Source organism: Urocampus carinirostris, chromosome 7 (genome assembly GCF_059441175.1).
Source record: "Urocampus carinirostris isolate Australia breed hairy pipefish chromosome 7, RoL_Ucar_1.0, whole genome shotgun sequence".
Classification (NCBI taxonomy): domain Eukaryota; kingdom Metazoa; phylum Chordata; class Actinopteri; order Syngnathiformes; family Syngnathidae; genus Urocampus; species Urocampus carinirostris.
The window spans coordinates 33,497,108-33,514,436 of NC_142355.1; the positions used below are offsets into that span (position 1 = coordinate 33,497,108).

The following is a 17,329-nucleotide window of genomic DNA, read 5'->3' on the forward strand; positions in this document are numbered from 1 at the left end:
ATTTCCCGTCCTACCCATGTGTAACCACGCCCTGGCCGCGGCCAGAGCACGTCGTTCTGCGTCATTTCCGCGTCATTACCTCGTGTGCCGCCCGCGGTTAATTTCCGACCGCGAGTAAAGCATTGCTGTATCTCGTCTGTATGGCGGTCTCAAAGCGTCCAACAGCACCCAACAGCGTCTGCTTCACGGCCTCGATACGCCTCGATACGCCCGTGAAAGGCTGTGTACCCGTGCTCTAAAGTATTGAGCAGCGCAAAACTTTTTCGCGCTGCCAATCGCGCGTGAATTTCCGACCGCGTGTTAAGCACTGCTGTATCTCGTCTGTACGGCGATCTCAAAGCGTCCAATAGCGTCCGCCTCACAGGCAGAAATTTCTGGCCGTGATTCAGCCGCAAACGGCTGTGTGACCGGGCCCTAAGAAAGGCATTTTCCATTTTATTAATACAGGCCCCCTTAGGCTAATGGGGGCTGTGAACCGTGAAAACGATTTTTGCAGAGAACCGTATTATGAGCTGACTCCCATGTTATAGGTGAGCTACACCGGCTTTATAGTTTTCAGGTGTCTTGTTTCAGACTAATAGGGATGTTTCTTTGTTGAGAAGTGGTCAGCATATCTTGAATCCCAAGAGTTTAGGATTTCCAGTGATATGTAGCATGACGTAATGACTGGTGACATCGTAGTGACCTGTATTTGCTTCTCAACACTCCGACGGCATCCGACGGAATTTTAAGAATTTAAGAATTTTAAGAGGTAAAATGACAATTTTTTTTCCGGCAACGTTTTTAACTTTTGATAAAAAGTTTAAGACAAAAAGGAATGTTTTCAATTTTACAGTTAGTAGTTTTTTTAAATATGTAACAAAAACTGTTTAAAATGTTTAAGCGCCTAAAAACTGAATACGATTATTTTCAAAGATCTGATTCGATTCCCAAACTTAATCTTTATCAAATATATTGTTGCTGTCATATGTAAAATACTTATCTCCCATTGTTTTTTTTTCAAATCAGGATGAAAAAAATTATTATTCATCCCTAATATATTTGAGATGTATTTTTCATAAAAGCAAAAATTGATTTAATACTGTATTGACCGATTTAGAAACATATTTATTTCATTACATACAATAACAAAGAAAATAAAATAGGGAAAAAATAGCAAAAAACACACACAAAAAGTTTTGGACCACGGCCAACCCAAATGCCCAAACATCCAAACAAGTCAAGCACCTCTGTACCCAAGTTGGTCATGCTTTCGTCCCTCCAGATGAAACTGGACACAAGAAAGTGGCCGTGTCACTCAGGTCAGGGTGACACCACCCACGCTTTTGTTCAAAAGTAGGGCCCGACAGCTTCCACTGGTTTACCCCTGCCGCATCATACGGGTGCCCTGCCCGTCCAAACATCCCACTATCCGTTTACAACAGTTAAGGAACAAACAAAAATTACTTTTTCAACGAAAATATCCTAATTAAGTACTGCATCCTAATATTTGGTGACTAAAGACAAATAGTCTATGCATGAAGTTTAAACAAGTTTATTATTTTTGAATTCGTAGCAATTTATTTCAAAGTTACATTGCAAAAGTTATTAGTTAGCTTACAGCAAAGCAGCCTCTTTACGTTTGCAATTCATCCCTTAGCTTTGAAACCCGACTCATCACACAATTGATAAATAACCCAGACAAATAAGTATGTAAAATAGTGTTTATTTTATAGAATACAATATAATAAAACTACAAAAGTGAACAACAGAGAAACAATATATATCATGTCATGTCATAGTTACAAAGATTAATTATTCTGGTTCTTGAAGTCTGGATGTCTTACTCTTGCATGAATCGCATGTCATTTTGATAGCATAGACAATCGTCTTGTGTATTTTTTTAAGCGTCATACCAATAAGAAGTCACAACTATTTAAAAAAACAAAAAATTCGCTGTCGTAGCATAGCGTCGAGAGAGGCGTTTTCAGAACCAGAACTCGGACACAAAAACGTAAACGTTGATGATGTTCTGACCGGATTCACCCTGGACTGTCAGGTTTCGCATTGACAATTTGAGTATCGTTGTCAACGGGCCGATCAGCGGCTTCACCTGTCGCACCACGCCTAAAACAGATTTAGAAGATATAAATCTTGTATTAATAAAATGTTTTATGTGAGAAAAAATCCCCAAACGAAATGTTCAAAAAGTAGACTCAGGACAACCATCCATAACATTTTATTTTTGTATGAACGCCCAAAGATCCCACGCGGTCCACCATGGTAAATGAGTCCTGTCTGTGACACTGAGGCGAACTGTCGCAGTCACGCGATTCCGTCACAGAGACACGACTTGAAGAGAGGTCCCGGATAGCTTATCTAGTCCGTGGCTGGAGATCCACAACACTAGCATCAGTAGTTAAGGTCTTTGAAACTAGTATTAGTTGCTAAATGATTTTGCTTTAACTGCTAAAGTGATGCTAGCCGCTAGAGCAAAACTAGCTAATAGAACAATGCTATTTGAAAGCTAGGGAAAACAATGTGGTGATCCAGGCTCACAACTGCCAGAGCAGATACAAAAACATTAGTAGTAACAGGTAGTAGTAGTGTGCAGATAGCTAGCATTCGTAGTTTAGGTGTGTTGAACTTGTATGAGCTGCTAAATTATTTAGTGTTAACCCTTGGATGCATGACCTATCAGTACATATAAACAGGAAACAGGACCCAATTGCGTGACGTTTACCACAAGTTTTATAGAAAGAAAGAGGAAGGGCTGCGCCCACGATCTGGACGCGGGAAGCAAGTCGCTCTCGGATTCGGACTGGGATCTGTAGCGAGCGAAGGCGGTGTCAGGGACGGAAAACTGGTCGTTTACCGGGACTGGAAGGGCAAGCCGGGGTCGGAAACGAGTCATAAGCTAGAACGGGAGAGTAGACATAGTCGGGGACAAAAGAGGTCATAAGCCGGGACGGGAGAAGAGACGTGGTCAGGAGCAAAACAGGTCGTAGCCGGAGACAGACGGGAGCAAAAACGGGACAGGTGGGGGTCAGGGTCGAAAAACGCTTGCCTTGTATAGTCAGAGGTTCGCAGACGGACTGACAACAGGGGATTGACAGGACTGGGTTGGAATAGGGACTGGGAGCCAATCAGAGCCCGCAGCGGTTGGCGCCAAATGAGTGGGCACAGGTGATTCACATCAGTAATTATGACATATACAAAATATAATGAGGGGAAAAATAAAAACACTAATGACATCATGTCACAAACATGTTTTATGAAGAATACCTGGAATATGACAATATTACTTTATGTGTATTTTAACGATTTTGAAGAATAACTCATACCCACTTGTGCATCCAAGGGTTAACTTCTTTGGTGATGCTAGCAGCAAAATCAAAGCTAGCCACTAAAGCGATGCACGCATGAATGAACACAATAGAATTACGGTTATTGGTATCACAAAGCACTTTTGATTGGCCACAACTGAGATATTTTTTACACTACAAAGTCAATGTGCAGCTCAGAATAGTGACTTGGAGGTCAGGCTATTTAAATATGACCACTGCAAAATGGAAGAGATAATGAAATATGTTTTTATTTCTTAGAGGGGGGGATGTCTAACGTACACGGTACAATATTTTCAGCTCAATTGAACGTGAGTCAGAGTTAGGGATCTGTGAAATGGCCCGTGTGTCACTTTTGGACAGAATTGCTCACTGGGGAGTGACGTCACCCGAACATAGTCGAGCTAGCTGCTTTTCTTTTTAGCGGTCGCGAGCCACAGCAGCTGAGATTATAAAACACGCATCATTATTTTTGACCGCGACTCTTTGTACCGCTGCGAGTGACCTTTGGAAAAGGAAGGACTCTCAAGTGAAAAGCAGGGAAAAAAATAGTGCTGATGAGGTGAAAATTCGGTTTAACTGCACGGTTCAATCTTCATGTCATTGAGGACTTCATGAAGACGTCCTAGGAAATGGTAACACTGTTTGGCTGCAATACTAAGCAGAACAGAACATTTATATACATTTCATGAACATAAATATGCCGTTTAGCAAAAATATCCATTTTAGATATGCATTTAAGGACTCTGTAAATATGTTTTATAGAAGAGGGTCTATTTTCCATAACTATTTTGGGACAATTAATTTTGCTCATATCCTAAAACCAATTAACCTGCTTGTTTGTCATGACCAGCACACAGGGTAGACCCAATCACGTAACGTTTTCTCACAATTTTATTGAAAGAAAGAGGAAGGGCAGCTTCAGCGATCCGATGTCTGCGGGGAGGAAGTCGCTCTCGCAATTGAATTGTGATCCGAATACAGAAGTGGATCTTCTGTAGCGGGCGATGGCGGTGTAAGGGACGGAAAAACAGGTCGATAGTCGGGACAGGAGAGAAAAAACGTGGTCGGGATCAGAAACAGGTCGTAAGCTGGGACGGGAGAGCGGACGTGGTCGGGATAAAAAACGGGTCGTAAGTCGGGACGGGAGAGCAGACGTGGTCGGGATCAAAACCAGTCGTAGCTGGAGACAAACGGGAGCAAAAACGGGACAGGTGAGGATCAGGGTCAAAAAAGGCTTGCCTTGTATCAACAGAGGTTCGCAGACGGACTGATAACAGGGGATTGACAGGACTGGGTTTGAATAGGGACAGGGAGCCAATCAGAGCCTGCAGCGATTGGCGCCAAATGAGCTGGCACAGGTGATTCACATCGGTAATTATGACATTGTTGGTATTACCAAATGCCTGTCTTAGCCACCACATTGGACTTTTGACTTTGTTGTTCTATATATAATGTGCCAAAGGCTTAAAAAAAACACAAAATAAAAATAATCGATGTCTTTTTTCACATTTTAAAATAATCAGCAGGGAAATGACTAGTACAGAAAAGTAACACATTGTGCCGCGATTAGGACTCTCATTTGTGGACTGTCCGCAGCTGTCAATCTTAATCAACTTGCACAGCAGTCAATTTTAATTAAATTAGTATTTTCACACTACTGAACTTCTGTAAGTTCCACGATTGTTTTTTTTTTTTTGGTTTGAACAAATTTATTGATACTAATAACAACAAACAAACAAACAATGTGAGGTTTGAATAACCCCTCTCGACAATCTTAACAGCAATCAAGCATATTCACAATTTCGTTATATCCTGCAATATGACTTCTCAACATATTTTTCTGACATTTTTAACATCTTTGTTAGTATCAATAGGTCTTTCTTTTACCACATTTTTTTTGTTTTTTGTTTTTTTTTGGTTTGAACAAATTTATTGACACTAATAACAGCAAACATCTAAATAAATAGTACACAATCTTTAACCATAATCAGCATCATGAATGGAAAATGATACCCGTAATTAACGTATGATGCAGACTTGTAAAGTCCGGGTCCCGTTGAAAGTAATCCAAGGAAACAAAATGTATATTTCCAAAGTTAAGGGTGGGAAAAATATATATCCACTATTGTCCGCTGCGACAACAGACAGATCTACCGGTAACTCAGCTTTACCCCACTTCGCATCAGCCCGCGTTTGCTCCGCCCCTTCTTTTTGATTTGCTCGTAGAACACATAACAGAATAAATTTCTAAAATAAATACATTACAACAATATACAGTTGCAAATACATATTATACATGGTTACACATATTTACGAAGAAAGATGGTACACCGAGAGAGTTCCTTTGAAAGGTACTGTATTTTCCGCACTATAAGGCGCACCTAAAAGCCTTTATTTTTTTCAAAAGCTGACCATGCGCCTTATAATACAGTGCGCCTTATTTATGGGTCAATATTAAATCGCAAAGTTTTCCAACTAACTTGCACCCGCCGACTAGATTTCCCCCCGAACGCCAAGTAGTACGCGGTGTATGCTGGGATTTATTTACCGGCGTTTCATTGGCTAACCAATGTGTCAATCATCATTTGAATCGATCACTATTGGCTTAAGTTATTCGGAGGTCAAGAGGCGGATCCTTTTTATCATTTACAGGCTGGCATTGGCTTAAACGGCAAAACAAAGCCTGCAATTGGCCGAAAAAGATGTGTCAATCATCAGTTGAATCGATCACTATTGGCCAAAGTTATTCGGAGGTCAAGGGGCGGATCCTTTTTATCATTTACAGGCTGGCATTGGCTTAAACGGCAAAACAAAGCCTGTAATTGGCCGAAAAAGATGAATGTGTATAGCACGTGGCTGACGGCATAGAGAAAGCATTTTTTTCTATTCTGTATTTGTAAATATTTTATTCTCCTGGATTTACTACCCTCACGGATATAAGAGGACATTGGCTGCACATTATTATGAACACAACGACTTCGGTGAGCTACTCCGGGTTTTATATTGTCCCTGTATCTTGTTTCAGACTGAACTTGATGTTTCTGTGATAAGCGGTGCAGATAATGGATGAAATGGAGTGTCTATTTTTAAATTAAACTCAATTCCAAGTGTTTATGCACAGTAAAGTTGCGAGCGAAAAAGAAAATAGAAACTAAGGAATGGTTGGAATTTCTTGAATCCCAAGACTTTAACCTTCCGAATGATGGAACGATGCATTTGAGTGACATCGTACGGACACCGCATCCGCACGTGTTCTCGACACGTATTTGCGTCTTTGCAAGCTTTGGGAATGTTAAGGGGGTAATAAATTTGACTGAACTATCTGACTGTTTTGTCGACGTTCCCATTGTAGCGCCTTATAATCCGGTGCGTCTTATGTATGTCAAAAATAGGACCAAAAACTATTTTTTCGGGGTGCGCCCTATAACCCGGTGCGCCTTATAGTGCGGAAAATACGGTACTAACACGCTAGTAGGATCACGCTCGCAATGCATCAAACGTATTTGTCAAAAGAAAGCATCCCGTAATTGCGAAATTCACGGTAGATCGTCCTCAACTTCCTCCTCATAACTATAGCCATCAAGGGCGTCTTCCTCATTATCGGAACGTACCTTTCCTCTACAGGCAAAGTATGCATAAATTTAGAGGTTGAAGTCTTTCTTGGCGCACATATTCTACTGGTCTTAATCTTACCTTTTATACTCCAACGCCGCTGGTGGCCGTTAGAAAAATTACATGAATTGGCCGCTTCACTGAATAAGCCGCAGGGCTGAACATTTGGGGAAAAGTAGCGGCTTATAGTCCGGAATTTACGGTATTTGATTAATGGTTTTATTTTTATCAACTAATTAGAGGTGTGCTTGTGATTGCTTATTGAGATCTATCTTGAATCCTTTGGCATACAACTAGATTGAAGATGAGCAAAGAGTATGCATTAAATGGAGCTGAAAAGTGAGTAATGCTTAGTAGTAGTAGTATCTATCTTCTTTGTTATCCCTCAATCCATACATCCAAGTCACGAGACCACCCAAGACTTGTCAAAAGCTGCCTTGTTGGGAGGACAGGACCCGTTTCTAATCTCCATTCGGGCCGACAGGTCGTTCCTAAAGAGCTTAGCGCTCTCTGGCGGGCCGGCCGCAGAGAGGGGAGGGGGGTCAAGTTACCTCGCTTTATCATATCGGCGGCACAATTTCCAGCGGCCCTGAACTCGTCATGCCTCACACGGGGCATTCACATTCCACCGGATGCCGCCGAGACAAACTGTCCGTTTCAGCGACTGCCAGCGCTGTTTCATCTCCGAGTACACTTGCGCTGGAAAAATGAAGGGAATTTTGCTGCCCCTTGATAAATGCGTACTGCCGTTTTTTACCCCGCAGGATAAATGTTGCATTGTTTTATTTTTTTTAATGGAAAGACAGTTACGGAGTTAAGCAACATACCAGCCCTTACATTACGATGAATGACAGTATTTTGAGTACCGTAAGGCACACCCAATTACAAGGCCCACCCCAAGAAAATAGTCTTTTGTGATGTACTTTTCATATAAGAACAGATACTTGAATAATTAAAACAACAGTAATAGCTAATATTGCATAAAAATTAACTGAATATATTGAATTGAAATCAATTATTTATCCATCCATCCATTATCTGCACTGCTTATCCTCAGTAGGGTCGCAGGGGTGCCGGAGCCTATCCCAGCTTTCTTCGGGCAGTGGGCAGGGGACACCCTGAACTGGTTGCCAGCCAGTCGCAGGGCACACAGGGACAGACAATTTGCTTGCTCATTCACACCTCGGGAAAAATTTGACCAGCCAATTAACCCGACATGCATGTTTTTTTTTAAATGTGGGAGGAAACCGGAGTTCCCGGAGGAAACCCACGAAAGCACAGGTAGAACATGCAAACTCCACTCAAGAAATTTAAATCTCACGACCTCAGAACTGTGCCGCACACGCACTAACCACTGCGCCGCCGTGCTGCCCATCATTTAATTAATCGAACATAAATTAACATTAGTTTTTTTTCACTACTAAAATGAAATCATTAATGGATCATGAGCTTGCTTCACACTGAAGTATTCCCTGTTTCACCAGCTATACCGCAAGTGAACGACGCGCAACAAAAGGATTCGCAACAAGCATTCAAAAGTCGGCGTCTGTGCTGCTGTCGAAGTAATGGATTTTTCTCCTTTTTTTTCCCTCTTAAGCAAAAAACAGTTACCATGATAACAAAAACACCAGATGCTCGAAGACCATTCTATATGTTTCTTAAAGGCACAACTGTAGTCTTACACTGTCACAAATGATAGTGAACCAAACATTATTTATTTGATAAAACCTCCGCATTTTATAGATTACAAACTGTTCAATGAAAAGCTCTTAAATAATTTACAGAGCCCTGCGACTAAATAGTCTTGTTGAATTCTGCTCTCTACAAGAACCTGTCACGGTTGCCATGGCGCCAAATTGGTCCCGCCCGTGTGTCTCGGTTGCCATGACGCCCAATTGGCCCTGCCCGTGTGGCACCAGCTGTATTTTGTTGACAGATTGCCTCCCTGTCAGCATTTACACTCTGTCCTGTCAGTCCTCCTTTGGTCGGTCTGTCTGCAAATCTCTGTTTTTACATGGCAAGCCCTTTTTCGCCTATCCCGTGTTTTTGCTCCTGCTTGTCTACCGCTATGATCTGTTTGATCTCGACCACGTCTGCTCTCCCGTACCGAATTACGACCAGTTTTGATCTCGACCACGTCTGTTCTCCTCTCCCAGCTTTCGACACGTTTTTTCCGTTCCTGACACCGCCATCGCTCGCCACGGAAATACTACTTCCACGTCTGAGCAACCTGCTCCCCGCACTGGAAGACCACTATATTATTTTACTCAAAGGCAGAACAGTTATGGTATGCAGAAGCATTTTCCGCACTATAAGGCGCACCGGGTTATAGGACGCACCCCAAAAAATGGTTTTTGGTCCTATAGTTTCCTTACATAAGGCGCACCGGATTATAAGGGGAACGTCGACAAAACAGTCAGATAGTTCAGTCAAACTTATTACCCCTTAACGTTCCGAAAGCTTGCAAAGAAGCAAATACATGTCTTAGACATGTACGGAAACAGTGTCTGTACGGTGTCACTCAAATGCATCGTTCCAAATATCATTCAAAAGGTTAAAGTCTTGGGATTCAAGAAATGCCAACCATTCCTTAGTTTCTATTTTCTTTTTCGCTCGCAACTTTACTGTGCATATGACAATAAACACTTGGAATTGAGTTTAATTTATTTAAAAAAAGACTCATCACAGAAACATCGAGATCAGTCTGAAACAAGATACTGGGAAAATATATAGCCGGAGTAGATCACCAAAGTCGTTGCGTTCAATAATAATGTGCAACCATGGTCCTCTTATAGCCGTGAGTGTAGTAAATCCAGGAGAGTAAAATGTTTACAAATACAGAATAGTAAAACATGTTTTCTCTATGCCGTAGTGCAACCAAACTTGCTATTCACAATCATCTTTTTCGGCCAATTGCAGGCTTTGTTTTGCCCCTTTAGCCTATGCGAGCCTGTAAATGATAAAAAGGATCCGCCCCCTTTACCTCCAAATAACTTTAGCCAATAGTGATCAATTCAAATGATGATTGACACATTGGCTGGGAAATGAAACGCCGGCATATGTATCCCAGCATACGCCGCGGACCACATCGCCTACGAGGAAAAACCTAGTCGGCGGCTGCTTGCCTTTGTTGCGAGACCTTGCGACTTAATATTGATCCATATATAAGGCGCACTGTATTATAAGGCGCATGGTTAGCTTTTGAAAAAAAATAAAGGCTTTTAGGTCCGCCTTATAGTGCGGAAAATACGGTAATTGTAACTATGAATTTCCAAATCTATCCATCATGTTTATATAAAGCACACTGTAATATAAGGGGCACCTTCAAATTTCTGGCCAATTTACGTTTTTTAAGTGTGCCTATTGCCCGGAAAATATGGTAAGAGGAGTCATCCTAGGCATGACTCACAATGCCCCCACCCTCTCTCTTTTCTTTGTTTGGCTCTGCTTAGCATGATGAAAATGGATGCAAATGACCCACCGCACAACTTTGATTGATAGCTAAAATCTAGCCCAAAGAACGCTTGAGAGGACACAAAGTGCATGTCAAACATTCTGTCCAAGGCACTAAACGCTCATAAATGACTGCTGGGTGCTCCGGGATTCCACTTAAGAAGTTCTCAGACGGAAAGATTGTGAAAACGGAGAATAAACACGGAAGATTTACTAAGCTACCAAACAGAGGCCATTAAATGAAGTCCTCACGTTAAAAGATTGCACAACATTTTTGTATCGGTGATTTATTCCGATTGCAACATTTGGCCCAAAATAACTCAAAATGGGGTTCAAAGGGTCTGATCTATTAGAATAGTGCTCCGGGATAAGAAATTATTCTGTTCTGAGGTGAGGACCACGCAGAGCGAAATTGACGTAAAGCGGGGGATGGAAAACTGTGGTGCTGTGTAGCTAATGTGTTCTAAAACATCTAAATACCGTCACAAAGTAGTAAGTACTAATGTAATACAGGTCTATGAGACTAAATTACCTTATAAAGAAACAATAAATGTAAAGGAAAAAAAAAGACATTTTATGTAACGTTAGTGTGAAGTAACTTGAGCCGGTACAGTGGAGTAGCAGGTGTTTATGGAGAGGGCGGATTAAGAATAAAACTGATTTTAAAACTTCCACATGCGAGGAATGTCATGTCCTTAGTAGATTTAATTGCTTTAATCCCCTCATTTTGATTTATAGTCCGGATCGTTGATTGGTTGCATGCATCTTAGCAAGTGAAATGAACCGAGCACCTTCTTTGTAATTTTCGGTAATCATAAGCTTTGTTCCATGGTTTTTATGTTTTTGCTTTTCTCTTTGTCTTCAATAAAAGTTTTAGGACCCCATAGCTCACAAATAAAAGTACAAATCATACTGTGTGTATTCAAGCTGCACGAGTAAAAAGATCTAATCGATATTGCCTATGTGTAATGGCTAGACACTGTTTTTTTTCAAGGATTTACAGTTCCCCTTTGTTAATTGAGTGATGGAGCATTTGCCCAAGCAGAATTGTAAAGAGTTTGGGTTTTAACAGTGCAGGCCAATCAGTCAATCAATTAAAGTTTTAACGGCACTAGCCAACAAAGGCGGGTCAAATTTCACAAATTGCATGCTACACACCTTTGTGTGAACCTCAAAGTACTGCACAGGCCACACTTACTTTAATCCCCTCTTCTGAAACCGACATGCGGGCAAGGAAAAACTCAAAACATCAGCATTAGGAAAATAAGACACCTTGAGAAGGGGCCACACAAGTGGTTATCCCCCCCCTTTCAAAATAACAATAATAGTCTAAAAATTGCAATTAGGTTTTTTTTCCCCAAAATTTCAGCCCTAATAGGTATTACCGACAAAAAGTCCCAACTAAAAAAGAGTGGGAGGTAGTTCAGCCAACAGCATATCAGCTTTTTCCCTATGCCGCGACACAAAGAATTAGCAGACCAGCATTTAAACCGTCACGACCAATAGCAGACAGGAGACTTAAGAGACACAATTTGTCATATGCACAGACATCACAAAATTTGAATTTTATATGTTTTTAGGGCATGTGAAAGAATTTTTCGTTGACATTGTATATACAATGGGGGAAATGCCCTGAAGAAGTGCAGAAAAAACATTGTATTCCACACCAAAAGTGTAAAGGTTGAAAGGGATCGTGGTATCCCAGGGATCTACCGATGTTAGAGTTTTCCATTTTTTGTGATTTTGTACAAAACGACCAAATCATTTGAGCTGTCTGAAGAGAATTGTGATTTAAAAAATATATTTTTTTTTCTTTACAACACAACTAATATTTTTGTAGGGGGGAGGGGGCGTTTTAAACAAAACATTGATGTCACGACCAGAACCGAATCAGGACCCAATTCGTAACGTTAACCACAAGTTTTATTAAAAGAAAGATGAAGGGCTGTGCCCACGATCCCGTGCTCGCTGGACGCGGGAAGCAAGTCGCTCTCGCAATCGAATTGTGAGCCGAATACGGAAGTGGATCTTCCATAGCGGGCGATAGTGGTGTCAGGGACGGAAAGACAGGTCGATAGCCAGGACAGGAGAGCAAAAACGTGGTTGGGGACAGAAACCGGTCGTAAGCCGGGACGGGAGAGCAGACATGGTAGGGATAAAAAATCAGGTCGTAACTGGAGACAGACGGGGAGATCCGGAAATGGACAGGTGGAAAAACGGAAGCAAAAACGGGACAGGCGGGAGTCAGGGTCAAAAAGGCTTCCCTTGTATCAACGGACAACCGGAGAGTGACAGGACTGGGTTTAAAAAAGGACAGGGAGCCAATAAGATAGCCCGCAGCAGCTGGCGCCAAATGAGCGGGCACAAGTGATTTAAATCGGTAATCATGACAATTGAATTTTATGGCGGGTAACAAAGCATTCATTATTTATGAGAATTAGAAGGTATGTCTTATCTTAAATTATAGGATCCAGTTTTGTGGTGGTTTCGTACAACACAACCTGTTTTTTGGTGGCTGTTTCACTTATATGAACATTACATTGGAGCGACGACTATTCTCTTACGCTGTTCTTTAGTAGAAAAGGGATTTTAGCAGGAAAAATCTGTTTTAAATAATCAAAGAATTCCAGATTTGTGGGCTTTGTAATCGACTATTTATGCAAACATATAGACATGTGAACTTTAAGATAGATAGATAGATAGATAGATAGATAGATAGATAGATAGATAGATAGATAGATAGATAGATAGATAGATAGATAGATAGATAGATAGATAGATAGATAGATAGATAGATAGATAGATAGATAGATAGATAGATAGATAGATAGATAGATAGATAGATAGATAGATAGATAGATAGATAGATTTTATTCATACCTGCAGGGAAATTCACACAATGAATATAAAATACTACTGTTCTGTATTTTTATGCTGTTAAGTTGCTTTTACAGTATGTCTAGATACTTATCGGTGGGGGGGACAATTTTTTGTGTTTTTTATTTTTTTTAACTGCAATTTGAAGCAACTGAGAGGAGGATTAGTGTAAGCTCAGGTGTGTCTGTGTGGTTTACTGCCCTGTGCATGAGCTACCAAGGCCCCCACAGAGTTATTGTAGGGGGCCTCTCGGGGGAAGTCAAGGGTGGCTAACCACTTACTGTCAATCATCCCATCATCAAGTCTGTGCAAACACGTTCCTAATCCACTGTTAGTATGAATAATGCCTTCCTCCAATGTTTGTCTTTCCAAGTATGCCGGGCTGGGAAGCTCGGCAGCAAGGACGATCTGTTCGGATCGGAATGGATGGGCAAAGAAGGCAGTTGTGCGAATAATGAGGCTGTGGTGCATCAAACAGTTCAGACATCCGTTAAATGGTTAAAGTTGCAGTGTGTAATTATTTACCACTAGTGGTCGTTGTAGCTTAGAATGGAACTGAAGCCTGTGCATTGGAAGAGGAAATGCTAGGAAAGCCCGATAAACAGCAGTTGTGAAAATTCTGAAAACGACTTCCTTATTTTCCATAAGAATTCATTTCAGCCAGCTACAGAATACAACAACAAAGACGAAATGAGCTGGATACACCTGGAGTGTCTGCAAAAGACCCAATATCTGGAATTGGTCAGAACTGTTGTAAATGGCTAACTTTAGTGACTCGGGAGAGAAGTTATTCAAAAGGCCAGTAAAAGATTGAATTTGAATCCAGTGCTCTTGAGCCAGTTAGAACACATCTGTTTCTTCACAAATGTACAAGACGCGTACATAGTTGCGTGCAGCCACATTGGAGCACCAACCGATCACATTTACTAAAGACAGATGTGCTTGCTGACAGGCCGTCCATCCATCTCGTCACAGAGTAAAACAAATAAAAAGTCTCAGGATGTGTCATACTTAGTCTTGTGGCAGCTTCAGTTTGAAGGGTGCAACTCGTCGTTTGAACAGTGGGGACAAAGAAGTTATCGCTGAAATTCGATTTTGTGTGTTTGTTATCCAAATCTGGTGTTGGCAAACTACAGTTTACGGGTCATAATAATAATAATAATAATAATTTCCTTGTATTGTCATTCTGTGTAACAATGTACACAGAACGAAATGTCGATTGCACCTGACCCGTTGTAGCGAGCCGATGCAGCCGCAGCCAACAGAGGGCGCCGCCGACCACTTTTTAAGTCTTAGGAATGACTCGGCCGGGGCGCGAACCACCGACCTCCCAGTCTCAAAGCGGGCGCCTTACCATCTAGGCTACTGAGCTGGTCATGCACAACCTGTCAGGCTTATTAATATGTTCTGTATAATAATAATGGTGACAATATAATCATAATATATAATTATTTATTTCAACATTTTTACATATATATATATATATATATATATATATATATATATATATATATATATATATATATATATATATATATATATATATATATATATATATATACATATCAATTATCTGTACCGCTTATCCTCAGTAGGGTCGTGGGGTCCTGGAGTCCATCCCAGCTATCTTCAGACAGCAGGCAGAGGACACCCTGAACTGGTTGCCAGCCAGTTGCAGGGCACAGACAACTCACTCACTCATTCAAACCTTGGTACAATTCTACACCGGCCAATTAAACTGACAGGCATGTTTTTGGAATGTGGGAGGAAACCGGAGTGCCCGGAGGAAACCCACGCAAGCACGGGGAGAACATGCAAACTCCACACAGAAAGGTTCGATCTCAGAACTGTGCCGCACATGCACTAACCATATATACATATATACATATATATATATATATATATATATATATATATATATATATATATATATATATATATATATATATATATATATATATATATATACACATATATATACATATATATATATATATATATATATATATATATATATATATATATATATACAGATATATATATATATATATATATATATATATATATATATATATATATGATGATGGTAAAATTCCAAAATTATAAATATATTTTTTTTGTTACCAGTGTCCCTTCGTGTGTCCACCAGCACTCATGAAATAGTGTTTTATTCGAGATATGTTTTTTTTCACACAACAGCGATATTGTATTCTTTTTTTCTCCCTTTTCTTTACAGTACTTCGTTTCCCAATTTGTTTCCTTTACTTGCGTTTCATTGATTCTTTACAAACTGCAAATGTATCTAAATTTAAAACTAAAGTGATAAAATAGTAATTTGGATTTTATTAAAAAAAATGTCTTAAGATATTTTAAGATAAAATATTTCTGGGCTAATAATGTATATATTTTAAAAAAATAGATTTTTGTATTACAGACGCTGCCCTACTTAGGAACGAGGTTCTGGACGTTTGTTCGTAACTTGCTTCAGTGCTATATTTTGTATTTTTTAAGGTTTAGATATGCTTAAGGCTTGTATAAGTAACCTGTATTGCTTTATAATAAAAAATAAACATTTAATAAAATAATATGCTCTATAAAGATTAAAAAAGGAGGTTTACTTACTTTTGGGAGATGCACTTCAAGAGGTCCTCCTCCGTGGTAAAAAGTGGCCGAAAAAAAGAGATCCGACCATTTTTTCAACCGCATTTATCTTTCTTATTCCTCTTTCGCTCCGAAATAAATGGCTCGCCTCTTCTTTACAGTTTACACCAACCGTATTGATTGGATGCACGAGATATTGAACAATAAAAATCTCAAAGTTCCTAGTGTGCTGGAGATACAGCAATGTTTGGATATTTTTCGACATCCCGAAAAAAAATGTTCGTATCTAACATTTAAGTCGAATGATCGTAAGTAGAGGATCTCCCAATTTCCATAATTTTTGCTTTAAAGAAGAATATTTTTTTCATTTTATAAAATCATCGTTTTGATGAGATAATTGTAAATACATGTATTATTCATTTGTTACAATGATAGAAATAGAGTTCGAATTACAACAGTTTTCAAAAATATTTTGGAGATATCAATATATATTTTTAACATACTGATAAGTTTATTCTTTTTTTAATATTGGACAGCTACAATGAAAATTGCATCGTATGCCAGTTCGTTATTTTTTACCGTAATTGTTTTGACTATTGTGCACTGTTTACACTCTGGTATCCACCACCTTAAGGGCAGATCTACTTTAATAATTTAGGAGATTTAAATGTCAAATATCAAATGAGGTTTAATAACAAGAAAGGCCACAGGGGAAGGCTTTTTGAACAGGTTGGAATTTCTGCTCTGAGCTCAAAATCTATTGACGTCTTCTCTCCTTGTTTTGAGTGTCTACTCAACTATAAACATATCGATTTTTTGGGGGTCAAAGCAGTCTTGACTAATTATTTTTGATACTAAGATGTTTTAAGCCCTCGCGGGCCACATCGAATGATGTGTAAGGACGTTTATGATAGATTTGTTCTGTATGTTTGCAAGTCTCAATAATCAAATCCCAAATAAATGAACCCCAAAACTGCAAATAATTTGTTGCAATGAAACCCTTCTGTAAAAAAAATGTTGAATCATACAAAAATAGTTTTGCTCCAACATTAGTGAAATGCTTTTGATTTAACGCAAAAATAACTGTTCTTCTATCATGAAAAATAGATGGCCACAATATAAAAGGTACTGCAACTTAGAATTGAATCGATCATAAAATAGTTGTCGATTAATTTGATAAATACTTGTTGATTTGCAGATCAGTTGTCGCACCTTTAATACAAAAATTGGAATTGTGTCACCCACCAACAAAGACTCCGTGCTCCACTCGCTTGATAACGTCGAAAGCGTCATCCACGTTGCCGTCCATGATGGTGAACTTGACGTCATAGCTGCCCAATCGGTAAGAGCCGTAAGCGGGAACAGTTGTTCTGAGGAAAACGATCTCTGTGGCAAAAATGGAGAGAGAAAAATACTATGACAGAAAGTCATTTATTATTAATTTTTTAGGTTCATATTAT

General features: G+C 39.7%; 1 protein-coding gene across 2 annotated transcripts in view; it reads right to left on the bottom strand.

The window, feature by feature from the left end:
- Positions 1 to 1,689: 1,689 nt before the first annotated feature.
- Positions 1,690 to 17,329, bottom strand: part of fbln1 (fibulin 1) — a 68,533-nt gene continuing 52,893 nt past the window's right edge. For both annotated transcript variants that reach the window (XM_088340637.1, XM_088340636.1), the window contains exons 16-17: positions 17,115 to 17,255; positions 1,690 to 2,106 (exon numbers count right to left, since the gene is read on the bottom strand). In XM_088340637.1, coding sequence (XP_088196763.1) covers positions 1,967 to 2,106; positions 17,115 to 17,255 — 281 coding nt within the window. In that variant the 3' untranslated portion in view covers positions 1,690 to 1,966. The remainder of the gene's footprint in view (positions 2,107 to 17,114; positions 17,256 to 17,329) is intronic.